At 43.8% G+C, this 17,266-nt stretch overlaps 1 protein-coding gene across 2 annotated transcripts in view; it reads right to left on the bottom strand.

The window, feature by feature from the left end:
* The window catches only part of MSRA (methionine sulfoxide reductase A), a 273,064-nt gene that overhangs the window by 137,931 nt on the left and 117,867 nt on the right, over positions 1–17,266 (bottom strand). For both annotated transcript variants that reach the window (XM_054988245.1, XM_054988236.1), the window contains exons 2-3: positions 16,154–16,222; positions 198–317 (exon numbers count right to left, since the gene is read on the bottom strand). In XM_054988245.1, coding sequence (XP_054844220.1) covers positions 198–317; positions 16,154–16,222 — 189 coding nt within the window. The remainder of the gene's footprint in view (positions 1–197; positions 318–16,153; positions 16,223–17,266) is intronic.

The following is a 17,266-nucleotide window of genomic DNA, read 5'->3' on the forward strand; positions in this document are numbered from 1 at the left end:
CCCACTGGGGAGAAAGGCAGGATATAAATGAAGCAAATAAATAAATAATCTAAAGAATGTAAATAGTTTATAAATAGTACTATTCATATTTTAATTGTCTTGATCTTTAGCTGCAAAAATTCTTCTCAGCTTTCTGGGGTTTTTTACTTCAGAATTCTTCAAGCCAAGCTTACTATCCATAAAACAAGCAGACCTACCTGAACAGACCTCTTCATAGGTGGGATTTAGGGTATACCCTCCTGCATAACCTACGTGAGTTGAGTAGATTCCCTTCTGCCTCCAAAATTTTCTTTCTGCTCCCCAGAAACAGCCCATACCTGCATGAAACAAAGTATTATGATGAGGAGAAGGATTAACATACAAGTTCACCTCTCCACTCAAAACACTGAGGACTTGGCGCAACATATGACAGAGATAAAAACCGTTTATAAACAAAAATAATACAATAAAATAACATGGTGTTATACAGCAGTGGGAAAAACAAAACAATAGATGAGGCAGTACCTGCAAATTTCATAATAGAAGGTATTCAGAAAACAGGTAGAAGCTGTAAAGCCAAGAAGCCGACTGGAACTCTCAAGGATCAGCAATTCCAAAAAGCATGCACAATGGAGAAGTTCCAGCTCTGCAATCTCTTATACCCCCAAACAGTAGAGGTTACATGGAGCAAAGAGAACAAAGCCTCCCCGGATGAGCTCACTGCATGGAGAAAAACACATCACAGTAGGTCATGCTGAGGGTTCTGCAGAATTCTGGCCATTAAGGGCTTCAAAAGTGGTAACTAGCATCTTGAACTGTGCCAGAAAGCAAATTTGTGGCCATTGTAGCTGTATTAAAACTAGAGTGATGAGATCTAATCAAAAGGCTAGTTGTTGCATTCTGCACTACCTGGAGGCTCCAAGTGATCTTCAAGGGCATCCTAACAAAGGAGCCTGTTACAGAGGTCAAGACAAGACAAGACAGAACCATTATTGGCATAACCGTAACAGTGACAACTGTTACAGAGGTCTAAAAAGAGCATGCTTTGATTTGGATGGCCCAGGCAAGCCCAATGTCACCAGTTCTCAGAAGCTAAGCAGCATCAGCCCTGGTTAGTACTTGGATGGGAGATCTCCAAGGAAGACCATAGTCACTATACAAGCACAGGCAATGGCAAACCATTTCTGTTTGTCCCTTGCCTGGGATGCTCGTGCGCCTCAGGGCTGATGCGGTGACATCACTTCCAGAAGTGACATCACCTTACTGGCTGCACAAGCACTCCTGTGCTCCGCATGGAGCCAATTTGGCCTGTTTGGGGCCTAAATCAGCCCCAAACAAAGCACGGGAATGCTCCCGTGCCCGGCATGACCACATCACTTCCGGAAGTGATGTCGCTGCACCCCCAGTAAGTGCATGCACATTACATGTTCCCTGAGTGCCTGCTGGTGGCGGGCAACCTCCACGGTGCTTGCTACCTCCCACTGATCACTGGACAATTGCCAGGCGAGGAGGCAAATCCCTGGGAGTTTGCCCGCCACTAGCGGGCAGCTGAGAACCCTAATGCTGACCCACCAGCCAAAGCTTGTAAAAAAATCACTACTGCTATGTGTGCATCAGCAACAAATCAGAGCAAGATAGACATCTGCTGTTGAGGAGGGTGACCACCATCTATCTATACATATAAAGACAAGTGTCCTGACTGACTCATCAACGCCCAGCCCAAACCTTTGGACCTAGAAACGTGAAATTTGGGGAGAATGTTCCTTTTATTATGTAGAGGCTCACTAAGAAAGGATTTTAAGAAATTCGCCCCCTATGGGGGTAAAAAGGGGGTAAAATGTGTTTTCCCATAGGGATACAGCTTCCCTGTGTGGCTGGCAGGCAGTTGCCTGATCTCCCACCCCCCACCCCCAACTGCCATCTTGACCACTCTTCCCTGATTGGGCTAGCTTTCAAGGTCATTTGCATATGTGGCCTGATTGGGGCTCAGTCCAACATACTAAACAGCAGGCAGTTGCTAAGAGAGTCATGGAATGTGTCCTAAGGTAAAATGCACCTCTCAGTCTTCCCCTAAAAGTTCACTAGGGTTGCCGATTTCCCTGTGGAGTAGGGTTGCCAGCTTCCAGGTGGTGGCTGGAGATCTCCCGGAATTACAACTGATCTCCAGGTGACAGAGATCAGTTCCCCTGGAGAAAATGGCTGCTTTGGAGAATGGATTCTATGGTATTATACCATTCTGAGGCCCCTCCCCTCCCCAAACCCCACTCTAGCCAAGCTCCACCCCCCAAATCTCTAGGAATTTCCCAATCTGGACCTGCTTGCACCCCCTCTCTCTGATGGGTCAGCTGTGGAATTCTGAGGTAAAAATCAGGTCAAGGAAACTGCAGACAGTTGAAGAACAACAGTACAAGCCTCCTGAATCGGGATTTTATATAAAAGTCAGTATGGCAACTGAGTTTTTAAATGTTCATTGGGAGATGGTGTACGACCTTTTTAGGGGCCATTTCAATGCAAACCTCTTACATGAACCTGCCAAAATGCCTACCACACCACCCCTCCCTCAGTCCAACTCCACCTCACACCTCTCACAGCCATCACTTCTTACTGCTCTCAAGAAGCCTCCTGGCAGACGTCGTGCAAGATACACCGACGCTAAAAGGAGGAAGTAATTTAGAGATGCAGCAAAGAAATATGCACATCGTACTCCTGTGGTGCATGGAGCAGCAGTGGCCAAGTACCAGCAAGATCACCTCGAGGTGCACAGAATGGCAGAGTAGAGAGGTGCTCACTTCCATGGAAGGTCAAGGCTCACTCAGGCATGGCCTATGATCCTTCACTGCCTCTTAACCTCATCTATGCAGAAACATCCCTGTTCAGCATCTCAAAACAAAGCAATATGGCTCAAGTGCTGCAGAACTGTAAACTCATTGTTTGGGATGAGAGCACCATGGCGCACAAGGGGTGTTTTGAGGCACTGAGAATAACCCTAAAAGATGTCACGGGCAACAAAAGAGTGATGGGGGGAGTCGCTGTGCTGCTGGCTGGAGACTTCTGGCAGATTCTGCCAGTAGTCTCAAGGGGAACTTGAGCTGATGAGGTTACCATGTGTGTCAAGGCATGGTATCTGTGGCCCCTCATCAGGAAACTTTCACTAAGAAAGAACATGAGGGTCCACTTGAGAGGCAAGGGGTCTGTTGGGGAATTCTCTGAACTCCTACTAAAAATAGGTGACAGAGAGTATCCCGAGTCCAAGGGAAAGGTGACCATCCCTGCAGGCCTGGGCACAGTAGTGACGACCCCAGCAGACCTAACAGCCACAATATACCCCGATATCGCCACTATCACGGAGAAGTCCATGGACTGGTTGTGCAAGCGTGCTATTCTGACCCTCAAGAATAACAAGGCTGCCATCATTAATGAAACATAACTTAACTCCCTCAAAAGGGCAGAAATGGAGTATAGATCTGTGGACTCAGTGGTGCAAATGGATGACACAGTCCACTAACCTGTGGAGTTCCTCAACATGCTCAACCCTCCTGGCTTCCCAACCCCAACTCTGCAATGGCACCAGATTGCGAGTGAAAGCCCTCCACAGGAATGTCATTGAGGCCACGCTGTTCACTGGCAGTGCTGGCGGGGGAGGGGGGGAGAGTCAGTGTTCATACCACACATAACACTCATACCATCAGATAACCTCTTCAAGTTCAAGAGACTGCAGTTCCCCCTCAAGGTCTGCTTTGCTATGACGATCAACAAGTGCCAGGGGCAGACACTGAAGGTGGCAGGAATTGACTTGAGGGAGAACTGCTTCTCACACGAGCAGTTCTACGTGGCCTGCTCCAGAGTGAGCTCACCCAGCAGCCAGGTGATCCTAGCACCTGAGAGGAAAACCACCAATGTGGTCTACAAAGAGGTCCTTCAGTAGAAAAAAACTGGTTGTACGTATTTTTCACTTTATTTATTGCACTACAATCTTTTCCTTTTAAAATCTCTTCAATAAATGCTACATTTCGAAATTTACTTCATCAGTTTTCAGCATCAACATGCTTCGCTTTATTCAAACACCTTTGTGAAGCTCGGGTACTATACTATTATACTACAAAACCAACTCAGAAAAAAACCCCACAAACCCAAAAATGTTACATACCCATAAATATTATAACTGGATTTAAAGTAGTTAATTATCATAGCGAAGCACGGGTATCAAACTAGTATTTCTATAAATGTACAGGTATCAATACCAAAAGAACAAGCAGATACAAAAGTTCATTTCTTTTTTCATTTTCAGTATACAATCAAAGACTCTGAATTTGGCTTCAAGATTATAACCTTAAACTATGTTCAGAGGAAACTCTTTGAATGAACTTACAACTGCAATCCTAAGAACACCCATCTCAGCAGACCTGCTTAGATTTATTTCCCACATCTGCCATTACATAGCTAGATTTTTTCCATGATTTTTGCAAATAAAGAAACCTTTGTTTTCCTTAAACAAAAGTGGTTTGTCATCATATTAGAAGGTACATTTTACCTAAAGTATTTCTGGCTTTCAAAATGTGCAGTCTTTAGTAAAGAGAATCCCCATCCACACAAAAGCCTTAGGGTTGGTTAAATGGCAATCGTACACATTTTTACAGCATAATTTTCTTTTAGCTGATTAGCAAACTGTCAAAACACAATAATTTGTATTAATGGCAAACATTCATTTAATGTTCTGCTTCCTGGCATCTGCAATCTTTAAAGGTGGCAGAGCAATAATTAACTAAATTAGAGATCATACAGGAGGGGGGTGGATCCTCTCAGGCTAGCCAATTTATGCATGCAAATAATATTCAAAGAGCACATAAAAATGAAGCATTCATTCATCAACATGGCCAGTTAACCAAGTCAGTCAGAATCTCAATTCAGCAAAATTCCATTGAATTCAAAACTATTTTACCAATTGTCAGAATTTGCAAATAAGAGTTACCAAACATCTAACCAGCAGAAACAGAACATGGCAACTATAACAGCTTCATATAGAGATCCTCCACTGCACACATAAATATCATTCAGTGGGAAGCCATACAATTTGCATGCAGATGATTCTCAGTTTATTCCCTGCCACCGACAGGTTAAAGGATCTCAGGAAAAACCCTGCTTGAAACCCTAGAAATCTGTTGTTAATAAGAGCAGCTTGTACCGAATGAGATGAATCAATGGTTTGACTTGGTACAAAGGAGCTTCATATATTCATTTGTGTGTGTGTGTGTACTGTATATATACGATACAGATATAGATATAGATATAGATATAGATACAGATACAGATATAGATATAGATATAGATATAGATATAGATATAGATATAGATATAGATATAGATATGTCCATAGTGATTTAGTCCAGGTCATCTCTTTAAGTGAATCATAATAGTTCTGCTCTTCTTTCAATTTCAAAGTTCCTTTGAAAACTCAGTTAATAGAACAAAGCCATACCTGCCATCAAATAGATCAGAAAGATGTGGCCTTTCTTTGAAACTTCAGAAACTAACTTCAAACTAAAGTCGTGTTCTCTGGCTAGCTCTTATCTTTGTTGCTGGTTGAAATGTATGAAAAACAAAGAGACAATATCACTGACAACCTAAGAAGCATATATCCAGAAAGTTTGACATCCAATGCTAGATGAAAGGACGGAAAGGCGACTAATATGGAACTGTATTCTGGGTTTCAGAGCTCTCTGATTCCCAAGCAGTTTGAGTACTGGTTCAGATCAGCAAAACTGCATCCCTGTGATGCCCAGACCAGAGACACCTCCTGTCTACTTTTACTCTCAGAATCCAGGATCTAGACTTTCTCCCAAGACCTTAACCAGAGATAACCAGTGGCTTGAGACCACACAGGTCAGGCTGCTATGCTATCCCTTTACCTGCTGGCTGATTTTCTCTGGGAAGGTGAAGTTTGGGCCATGGACTAGCCATGGACTTCTCTGCCATGGACTAGCAGACAACAGAACATTACAGTAAGACCAAAAAAATGGTCTGAAGACATGGGATAAAATTCTACTGCTAAAACTAAGGAGAGCTGGCCTGAAGTACTGCCTAGACAGAATGTCAAACTATGAATTATATATAAACTGTAGTGTTTTCACAGGCAGCATCAAGAATGTTGAAAATTTTCCAAAGACAATAGTGTAACAAAGAATGATACAAAAAACTGATCTTTTGATTCCTAGTTTAAGAATTCCTAGCATAGTCATCGCACATCAGCCCAGTAAATGAGATTTGTTTTCTGATTATGCAACGTACTGGAGAACAATCCAAAAGAGATGAGAATCTATGCCAGGAAATGGCAATCCCATGAAATCCATTCAATGCTGCAAAAGCTATTCATTCCATAACTGCTCTCTTCTCTCTGTTACTGGAGCCTCAGCTCCACAATTCAGGACCCTTAAATATACTGGAGGAAGATATTATTCTAGGTATACAGAGTCAGTTCAGACATCACATGAAACTATGGTTTAATTAAACTAATTCTGAACACAGCCACTCTATAGTTAGCTAGGATATATGAAACTAGAATCTGAAACTATGGTCTGAAACTGGTTTATTACCCAAAGTTAATTTTAATTAGAGTTTTGCAATCAACACAGAAATGTAGGCTTAATTTTGACTTATTCCTCGACTTCATCTTCCATGTGTACAGAGTAAAGGGAATAAAATCAACCAGGATTTGAGTGACCATCTCCAAGATTAATCCTGGTCCTCCAAACTAATTGTAGCTAAAGTTAAACCGTGGTTTTGTGTTATGTCTTATTCAAGTGACTTGTAACTTATTCAAGTTACTTATCATGAGTAAAACAAAAAGTACTACGTTGGTAAATTCACTTTTAGAACTGAACAGGAAGAAAAACCTAATCTGAAGAAGGTGTGCAAACAGCAATTCTCGCTCTACAAAATCAAACATAAAATCACTCAGTCTGGAAAATCCAAAAAGTCAATGATGCTTCATACAACTTAAGCACAAGGTCAGTTATGCAGAAAAATAACATGTTACATTATTTTGTGGTATATAGTGTTTAGAGTGTCAGACTACGATCTGAGACACCCATGTTTGAATCCCCACTCTGCTGTGAATCTCAATGGGTGACCTTGGGCCTGTCACTCTGTTTCCCAGACTAACAAGGTTGTTCTGTGAGGATAAAATGGAGGAGAGGAAAACAATGTTATAAGCTGTTCGGAGTCTCCATTGAGGAGAAAATAGTATAGAATATGCTTTTCTGGACTGCAGTCTGGAAAGTACTATGTGCCCTACAATGTGGAAGCAGGCAAATGATTCCAGAAGTGAGAAAGAGCAACACAATTTTTAAAAATTTATAGAGTTATTTATATTATATTATAGAGTGTTCTACATAACTTTTATGATAACTAAAAGAGCACTTTCGGTCTCAGTCTTTCAAACATGTGCCAAATCTCTTTGAGCCAACAAATGTTAAAAACGGAACCTATTTTTCTATACAATTATTTAAATAATACCTTCAAGTGTGATTTGATCCAGGTCTTCCATCTTAAACAAGACAGATATTATTTCAGTGGGGAAAATGGGGTCATGGATCAGTGGTAGAACTTCTGCTTTGCACGCAGAAGGTTCTAGATTCAATATCTGCCATCTTCAGTTTAAAGGACAAGGAAGCAGATGATAGGAAAGACCACTACCTGAGACTTTGAAGAGCCACTGATAGTTAGAATAGCCTTTACTAGTCTTGATAGACCAATGGTCTGACTCATAAGACAGCTTCATGTGTTCATATCCCTGTTTGTATGTTGTGAAATGCATCTAACTCTCAAGAGTTTAGAACCTGTTGCCTGGTTCCTGTGAACTAACAACAACAACAAATTTATATACCACCCTTCAGGACAACTTAATGCTCACTCAGAGAGGTTTACAAAGTATGTCATTATAATCCCCACAACAAAACACCTTGTGGGGGGGGGGGGGCTGAGAGAGCTCCAGAGAACTGTGACTAGCCCAAGGTCACCCAGCTGGCTTCAAGTGGAAGAGTGGGGAATCAACCCAGCTCTCCAGATTAGAGTCCCGCACTCTTAACCACTACACCAAACTACCTGCTCAAGGATCCCAGATCTTTCCTGCTGCTTTCCTCTCCCCTTAGCAATCTCTTCTGACCTCATGGGAGGTGATTCCTAGGGTTGCAGAACCCTCATGGAGTAACAGCCAAATAGGTTGGTGGGCTGCAACGAGGAGGTGAAAGTTGACAAAATTGCCCTTTCCTCCCTTTTCCGCCAGCAGCTGTGACACATGCATGTGCACACACACACACATGCAGAGCAGTCTGTTGTCAATCTGATACAGGAGGAAATTTCTCCCTGATCCAAATTTGACGAAATAAGCTTTTCTATGGAAAATACTAGGCCATAACTCCAAACAACCCCAAACAACCCAATATCTTGATGAGAGAGAAAGAGAGAGAACATACCAAGCCTGCCTTGAATCCCACATGTGCATTCCTCCCAAAACTATTCCAAGGAGCATAGTCAAGAATTTCTTGCTGTACACTGTTAATCAAAAGGTTTTTTTAAAAAAAACAGCTCTTAGTGACTTGGGTACACACTCAACGTGCCTTAAGATGAATAAAGAAGATACATATTGAGAAAAAGGAATGAAAAATATTGTCAGACTTAAAAAACATAATTACACTTCCTTGGGGAACAAGATATAAAAGTGGGCACAGACAGGTTCTACAAGGTCCTGGGGGAGACACCGCCCAAGGGGTCTACCGCTGCATTACCCTTTTCCCCAGGAACAAAACAGGAGAAAAAAATATGAAAAGATAAAGATGTGATCTTTTGAAATAACAGAATGTTAACACAACTTCAATCAAGGACAGTTTCCCCTTATTACACCATAGTGTACTTCAAAAACTGTCCTTGGAAATGTCACAGTGACTGCAAGTGTTTTGAAGGCATCTGGGGCCCAATGCCTTTGTTTCTCCATGCCTATGTAAACCATCCACCTAGCACAGAATAAAAACATGTCAGATCAAAATTGGGAACTTTTCAATCAAGACCTTTATTCTCACTTTGTACTGGTTTAAATAATGGTACATATAGTAAGACCAGTAAAGAATTTCTTTTTAAGATATGAAGAAAAGGCATTTGATCTTGAGAATGAAAGAAGTCTTTTGACTAAGGGAATATGCACAACTGAACATCATGGGCAGTGTTTATTGCAAATACCACCCGACCTATTCATCATTAGACTTGGCAATTCTCAACTTGCTGCTCAGGGGCTACTGGATGCTCCCAAGCTACAAACTGATGCTGTCTTAGCCCTGAAAAAAATCACTCCCAAGTGCTAGACAGAGCTCAAAGGTAAATAATTAATGACAAAAAAGATTAACAGAAGCCCCTGAATGGCAAGTTCTGGAGTTGCCTTTCTGTTCAAGAAGTTCCCTCTGGCCACAGCCGTATAAAATGCTTGCAGTGGATTTAGACCCTATTAAGTGATAGTCAAGGGGCACTGACAGCCAAGACTACGTGATATTTGGGGTTGGGAGTAGAGGTGGGCATGGTCCGCATAACGGACCTAATTTCGTCACGAACTTACCCAGTTCGTCCTTTGCGAACACGCAGGCCGTGGGCTTGTGTTTTTCTCACGAAAGCACCAAACATTGGGGTTTTCTGTCCGTGTGTCCATTGGCCCGTCATGCCAGGATTCCCGCTCAAACAATTTCCTAGGCAACGGTGTGGAGCCACCTTCCCCGTTTGGAACACACCAATCTTAGCCCAGGAAACCTTGATTGGCAGCTCTGTCAGCCAAACAGAGATCACCAGTCTTTCTGCATAAAAGACAAAGCGCGCGAAGCCCCGCTCCATTTTGCTGGTGCGGGGACGCGAGTTAGCTTCTAAGCTTAGCAACTGCTTGCTGTGGGGAAGGGTTTTTTTTTGTGAGAGCGCGGCTTGTGCCTTGGGGCTTTGGGGCTTCAGGTGCAAGAGAGGTTTCTCTTTTCTCCATTCCTGTTTAATTTTTTTCTCCTTTCAATTCTAGTTTTCTTGAGAGCACTTTAAAAAAAATCCTTTTACCGCACTATCGGGTTACTCTGATTTCTTTCTGCATTTTTCGAGTCCTTGGGTTCTTCTTGGGCTTAATCCCCCCCTCCCCCACCAAAATCTCTTCCTTTTTTCTGGGTTGCCGGTGGGATCCATTGTGCTCTGACCCCACCCACTCACAGACCCACAGTGGGTGCAAAGCAGCTTTGGGCGTTGTCTGCTTGAGTTCTTGCCGTCTTTCCCCCACATTCTTTCTTGGCTGCTGATAAGATGCAAGGGGAGGGAGACTGCTATTAGGCTCTGTGAAACACCCACTCTTTGACGACCGGCAGCACGCTTTGGGGGGCTCTCTGCTTCCCTTCTTCCTAAGCCCTTCACTCCCTAAATAGTGGGTGACTTGGGGAGACATTTCCTGCCTGGCTTTTGAGGTGCAAGGGGGAGACTGCTACTGGCCTGTGTGAAACACCTACTCTCTGGCGACTGGCAGCTTGCTTTGGGGGCTCTCTCTGCTTCACTTCTTTCTAAGCCTTTCACTCCCTAAATAGTGGGTGACTTGGGGGGACATTTCCTGCCTGGCTTTTGAGGTGCAAGGGGGAGACTGCTACTGGCCTGTGTGAAACACCTACTCTCTGGCGACTGGCAGCTTGCTTTGGGGGCTCTCTCTGCTTCACTTCTTTCTAAGCCTTTCACTCCCTAAATAGTGGGTGACTTGGGGGGACATTTCCTGCCTGGCTTTTGAGGTGCAAGGGGGAGACTGCTACTGGCCTCTGTGAAACACCCACTCTTTGACGACTGGCAGTACATTTTGGGGCTCTCTCTGCTTCACTTCTTCCTAAGCCCTTCACTCCCTAAATAGTGGGTGACTTGGGGGGACATTTCCTGCCTGGCTTTTGAGGTGAAGGGCAGGCTGCTACTGGCCTCTGTGAAACACCCGCTCTCTGATGACTGGCAGCACGTTTTGGGGCGCTCTCTGCTTCACTTCTTTCAAAGCCTTTCACTCCCTAAATAGTGAGTGCCTTTGGGGGAGCTTTTCTGCCTGGCTTTTGAGGTGAAGGGGGGGCTGCTACTGGCCTCTGTGAAACACCCGCTCTCTGATGACCAGCAGCATGCTTTGGGGGGCTCTCTGCTTCACTTCTTTCTAAGCGTATAGGAAGGAGAGAAAAAACTCACAGGAGCCACAGTATATATGAGCAATATGAATATATAATCATAACCAGTTATTTACTAGTGCATTTGCTACTCAATTATAAATCATATAAGAACAGTTCAATAAAGATAGTCCAGGACTTCCACCTTGTGTGTGTATTCTTTTTTGCCACGGCGTTCAGAAGAATCTTCGCAAAGACTTCTTATGTGAAAAAATAACGGACAAGGTACTGGTCCCAACAAAAATATAGCCACGCCCAATCTGGGGCCGGCTAAACACAGATTTCGTCCCCTTCTTCAGGGGCGTGGTTCGTAACTGTAATGAAAAACAATCTTATATTACATTCCAAAATATCACCGCAGAAGTGATTTATACAGTATCCAAAAATAATAATGAGCACATTCCAAAGTATCACCACAAAGGTGATTTATACAATATTCAAAGACACTGACCTGTTCCATTCACTATATTTCAATGTCAAAAGTCAAAGACGCGTATATTCACAGCACCTGGACGGCGGCAGTTGTGTCTTCTCCTGCGCGTCGTCTAATTGGCCATACAGAGCTTAAATACCATCCTCAATATGCTCTTACTTTAAAGAAACATATCTAATTAAAGAAAACAATTCAATGAAAGCTCAGTATTAAGGCCATTTGGTCTGGTTGGCTGTAGTGACAATCCAATACGCCTCCCTTTTTAATAAACTGTTTTGGTTTGCCTGACCCTTCGTTAAAACCTCAAGTACCGAAACTTTAAAAGAGGTCTCATCATGTTGATGCTCAATAAAGTGGGAAACTAAAGGTGCCTCCATTACTTTATGTCTAATCCTAGACATGTGTTCTAGTATCCTCGTTTTTAAAGATCTTATTGTGCAGCCAACATAAAACAAAGCACAAGGACATTCAATCAAATATATAACGCCTGGTGTGTAACATGATGCAAAATGTTTGATAAGTATCTTACGATCGTTAACTGAAATCTCCTTTCCCTCCTGCATCAACTTACATATAGTACAACGTCCACATTTATAGTTGCCAAGAGGCAAAGATGATTGCTGTGGGGCAGAACGCATATTAGCATGTATCAGGTCGTCCTTTGGGCTCTTTGATCTACGTAGTCCACAAAGTGGTCGTCTTTCGCAGCTAATTCTTACGTATTAAACGGAATTCTACTACAACGGCTGATTTTGATAGGGATAGTAGGCAGTTGGGACAAGCCTTCCTTAATAGGAATTATCCACCTCAAATTATTTCTAAAGCATTGTCCAGAGCTAGAAGTACAGATAGAGCTGAACTCTTCCAGACTCGTCCAGGAAAGTCGGATTTGAGAATCCGATGGGCCTTGGATTATACACCCTTAACGAATCAAATAAAGAGAATTGTTAACTGACACTGGAACCTGGTTCAGGACATCGAAGGCTGCGAAGACACAACTGCCGCCGTCCAGGTGCTGTGAATATACGCGTCTTTGACTTTTGACATTGAAATATAGTGAATGGAACAAGTCAGTGTCTTTGAATATTGTATAAATCACCTTTGTGGTGATACTTTGGAATGTGCTCATTATTATTTTTGGATACTGTATAAATCACTTCTGCGGTGATATTTTAGAATGTAATATAAGATTGTTTTTCATTACAGTTATGAACCACGCCCCTGAAGAAGGGGACGAAATCTGTGTTTAGCCGGCCCCAGATTGGGCGTGGCTATATTTTTGTTGGGACCAGTACCTTGTCCGTTATTTTTTCACATAAGAAGTCTTTGCGAAGATTCTTCTGAACGCCGTGGCAAAAAAGAATACACACACAGGGGGGAAGTCCTGAACTATCTTTATTGAACTGTTCTTATATGGTTTATAATTGAGTAGCAAATGCACTAGTAAATAACTGGTTATGATTATATATTCATATTGCTCATATATACTGTGGCTCCTGTGAGTTTTTTCTCTCCTTCCTATACAGTTCTGTACGGGAGCAGCCTCTTTTTCCCTTGCACTATTATCACTTCTTTCTAAGCCTTTCACTCCCTAAATAGTGGGTGACTTTGGGGGAGCTTTTCTCCCTGGCTTTTGAGGTGAAGGGGGGGCTGCTACTGGCCTCTGTGAAACACCCGCTCTCTGAGGACCAGCAGCATGCTTTGGGGGGCTCTCTGCTTCACTTCTTTCTAAGCCTTTCACTCCCTAAATAGTGGGTGACTTTGGGGGAGCTTTCCTGCCTAGCTTTTGAGGTGAAGGGGGGGCTGCTACTGGCCTCTGTGAAACACCCGCTCTCTGACGACTGGCAGCACGCTTTGGGGGGCTCTCGGCTTGACTTCTTTCAACGCCTCTCCAGAGTGTCTTTTGTGGTGCATTCTTCCCTCTCTTCTGGGGTCCAGCTGGTTGCCACTTGGCTCTGCCCTACCCTGCTCCAAGCTTTTGAGGCTCTTTCCATCCCTCCCATGCCTTCCATTCCAGCAAGGAGCCTTTGAATTGCTGCATGATCTCCTGTTGCGGAGTTGGCTTTCACTCAAGTACATCCATTCATTTCCCATCATGGGGAGTTGGTCTCCCTGCCCCCAGGGAGGGCATCTGTTGTTGATGCAGCCCCATGTAGGTGGGTTTTGTCAGCAGCCACTTCTCCTGGACAGGAGCACAAGTCTCCCTCCTTCCACCAAGGACGGGTAAGGGTCAGTCAGAATAGGGGAGGGGAAGTTGTTGTTGGTCTAAGTCTTTGGAAAAGTGATAACTGACGAGTGTTACATGAAAACCTTTGGGGGGGAAGTCTACTAAAGTGAAAATCTGTGGGGAAAACAAGGCCTACTGAATCGAACCGGTTCGAGAACTGGGCCGGTCCATTTAAAAGTTCATGGTCCGTGGACCTTGAAAGTCCACGAACCACGAACCGGCGGTCTGTGGCCGACTCCTGGTCCATGCCCATCTCTAGTTGGGAGGGACAAGAGAAGAAAGAAATTGGACAGAGCAAATGTAGATCACTTCTCAACAACGGCAGGTAATTTGATGAGAAAGACAGCAAATAACAGAACTCTAGATCATTCAGGTCTTGTTTACATGAACCATTATGTCTGTGTAACATTAATGTTTATGTACAGAATTCATACACTGAGGAGAGGGGGGAAAGGTAATGACCTCCTGTCTATAAAGAGAGCATGTACAGAAATTAGTATATCACCCACAGGAGCATTCAATGGCACACTTCAGAAGGAAATTACAAAAGCAAATTAGGTCATATAAGAACCCCAAAGTGTGGCCTGACTGTCAGCAGCCAAGTATTTTTACAGTATTGGCTGCTAATATTTACCTTCCTTTTGCTGGCATGGCACACCTTCCAGTTTGCTGTGCAGACGCGATGAAATTATTAGTAGGTTTGCACAGAAGACCACAGGTGCAATCCTGTCTTGCTCATACAGCACTTAGCAGACAATCAGATAATATGATTAGAAATATTCTTTCCAATTAGCTCCTTTCTTTTTTCACTTGGCCTGCAATTTCTCTGTTAAAGTTGCAAAGAAGCCCTCACCTCAGCAGCAATAACCTTACACATCTGCTTTGAGTCACTCTCTGCAATTTCGATACCTCGTTAACACTTGCACCCTTGGAGATCTCCTATTCATTTCTTCAGTGATTTGTGTGTGGATGTGCACTCCTCTGCATATGTGAACTCTGTGCTTCAACTGGCAAGTCAAAAGTATGGGGGATGTGTATGGGAGATTCGGTGTCATGGCCCAGTCTGAGAGTGAGGTCTCCTCTGGAGGAGAGGAGCCTCGTGTAGCCAGCCAGGACTCCTCAGGAGAAGAAGAGTTCTGTGTAGCCAGCCCTAGCCCTGACTCAGCAGAAGCCAGCAATCAGGAGCAGCAGCTGCTGGCTGATCAAAGCCCACAGCCAGCAGCTGAGACACCAGCACCCTCTAGCCCCAATACCACAGGGGAAGCTCAGCCAGGAACTTCCACAGGGGAAGCTCAGTCAGGGACTGCCAGCACCACAGGGGAAGCCCAACCAGGGGCTTCCACCCCCACCCCCCAGGTTCACCCACACCTAAGAGCGTGCCCCAGACAGCGCCAGAGACTGGAACTGCAGGAGAGACGGCGCAGTGCTCGTCTCCTGAGCTGACGCCAGCTTCTGGAGAGCGACGATGAGTAGCATCAGGATTGAGTCCCAGCAGCTGGCTGAAAACCACACCTGGCTATAAAAGCCAGTCAGGAGCGACTGCTAGGTGTGGAAGCAACATGTCTACTGCCTGTAACCACTCTGTGGCCTGTGAACCTTGCCCGTGCCTGCTTTTGGACCTGATGCCATCGGTGACTGACCTCGGACTGTGCCTGACCTTGCTCTTGGACTCTGGACTCACTCCTGGCATCATCTTGTGCTCTGACCACCAGTTTGACTTGGCTTTCACTCTTGGAACTCCCTTTTGACTTCAGCCTTGAGGTTTGGACTGGAACCACCTTGCTTGGGCTAGCCCAGCCCGTGACATTCAGGTTCAAACCCCTGTTAGAGGAGGGGCCCTGGGTCAGTGACAGAGCAACAGGTATGCATGCAGAAGATTCTAGGTCAAAGTTCTGACATCTCCAGTTAAAAGGATCAGGTAGTAGGTGATGGGAAAGACCTCCAAATGAGCCCCTAGAAAGCTTTTGCTGCTCAGATAGGCTTTTGATAGGCCAAGAGTCTGACTCATTATACGTTGTATTCTGCTCTGAGCCTATTCACAGTGGGTTAGAAATATAATCAATCAATCAATCAATAAATATTATAAGGTAGTTTGATGTGCTCAATCACAGAGTTGTCAATAGGTCACAGACTTATGAATGATAACATAAAAGAATAACGACAAAGAAGAATTGCAAAGCACTTTTTATGCTGTAAAGCACTGTAGTAATAGGCTTGAGTCCAAAGGAACTCGTCCACATAGGAGGAATCACTCTGTAAGTAGAAGGGCATCTTTGGATATGACCACCATAGTAAATAATCTAAAAAATCAGAATTACATACCAAATATTGCCATGTGCATTCCCTCTGGAAAAGGTTCAACCAGACGGTTCCCATTGACATGGTGCTTACCTGAACAGAAAGAAAATACAAGCTTGTCAGGTATAAAATATTTCATGGACACAGATCGTTATGCCTAAATGTTTAATAGCAATAATGATAAAGACAGTTGTGGTTTACAAATCCATGCAATAGTTTTTTATATTTGTTCACATCTACGCATTGGTTTTCTATTACATCAGGCACACTTAAGCTCTGCAGCTTTCTTTTCAAAACTGAGGCCTACGGGGGGGGGGGGTCGTGAGCGTGTATGCCAGACGCGTGAAGTTCAGGATCCTGACTCAAACTCCCTCCCGACCGATTTAAGCAGCTTTTAACCCGATCTCTTCATAGCAAATCATGGCCAAAACAGGAGGTAATACAAATAAGGCTTCAGAATTGACCGTACAGTTAAAACCTTTTTCTCACCATCTGAATCAAAGAATGGGGCTGAGATGGAACTGCATGCTGCAACCAAGATGGCTGCCCCCCCTGCCAGTCGGAAGGCAGGTGACAAAGAAATCCAGGTACTGGAAGCCCATATTGATCTCAAACTAGATCAACTTGAGGAGAAATTTGCTAATCGGATGGAAAAGTTGCTTAAGCCTATGAATGAGCAGCTAACCCTTATTAATGAAACTCTTCAGCAAGTTACTAAAACAGCTGACTCAGCGTTAGACCTCAGCCTGTCTTTGCAAAAAGATGTGCGCATAATGCCAGCAAATAAATGCTGGCTGAAAAATAAAATCATGGATCTAGAGAATAAAATAAAATACAGTAATTTGAAATTCCGTGGATTTACAGAGTCGGAAGAAGGCACAGCAGATTTAACTGCGTTCTTATCAGGCTGGCTTGCTCATGAGCTGCAGTTGGAGAAGGGGGTGGCACCAACCATACTGTCTGCTTACAGGCTGGGTTCCCCTCGAAATCTGAGAGCAAATGCTAACAGAGACATTGTTGTCCGCTTTTTGGATTCCCGTACCAAAGAAAAAATCATTCAAGAAGCAAGAAAAAGAGGCACGTTTTCTTTTCAAGGGAAAAAAATACAAGTCTTCCAGGACCTGTCGAATGAAACGC

This window comes from Eublepharis macularius, chromosome 1 (genome assembly GCF_028583425.1).
Source record: "Eublepharis macularius isolate TG4126 chromosome 1, MPM_Emac_v1.0, whole genome shotgun sequence".
In the NCBI taxonomy this organism is placed as follows: domain Eukaryota; kingdom Metazoa; phylum Chordata; class Lepidosauria; order Squamata; family Eublepharidae; genus Eublepharis; species Eublepharis macularius.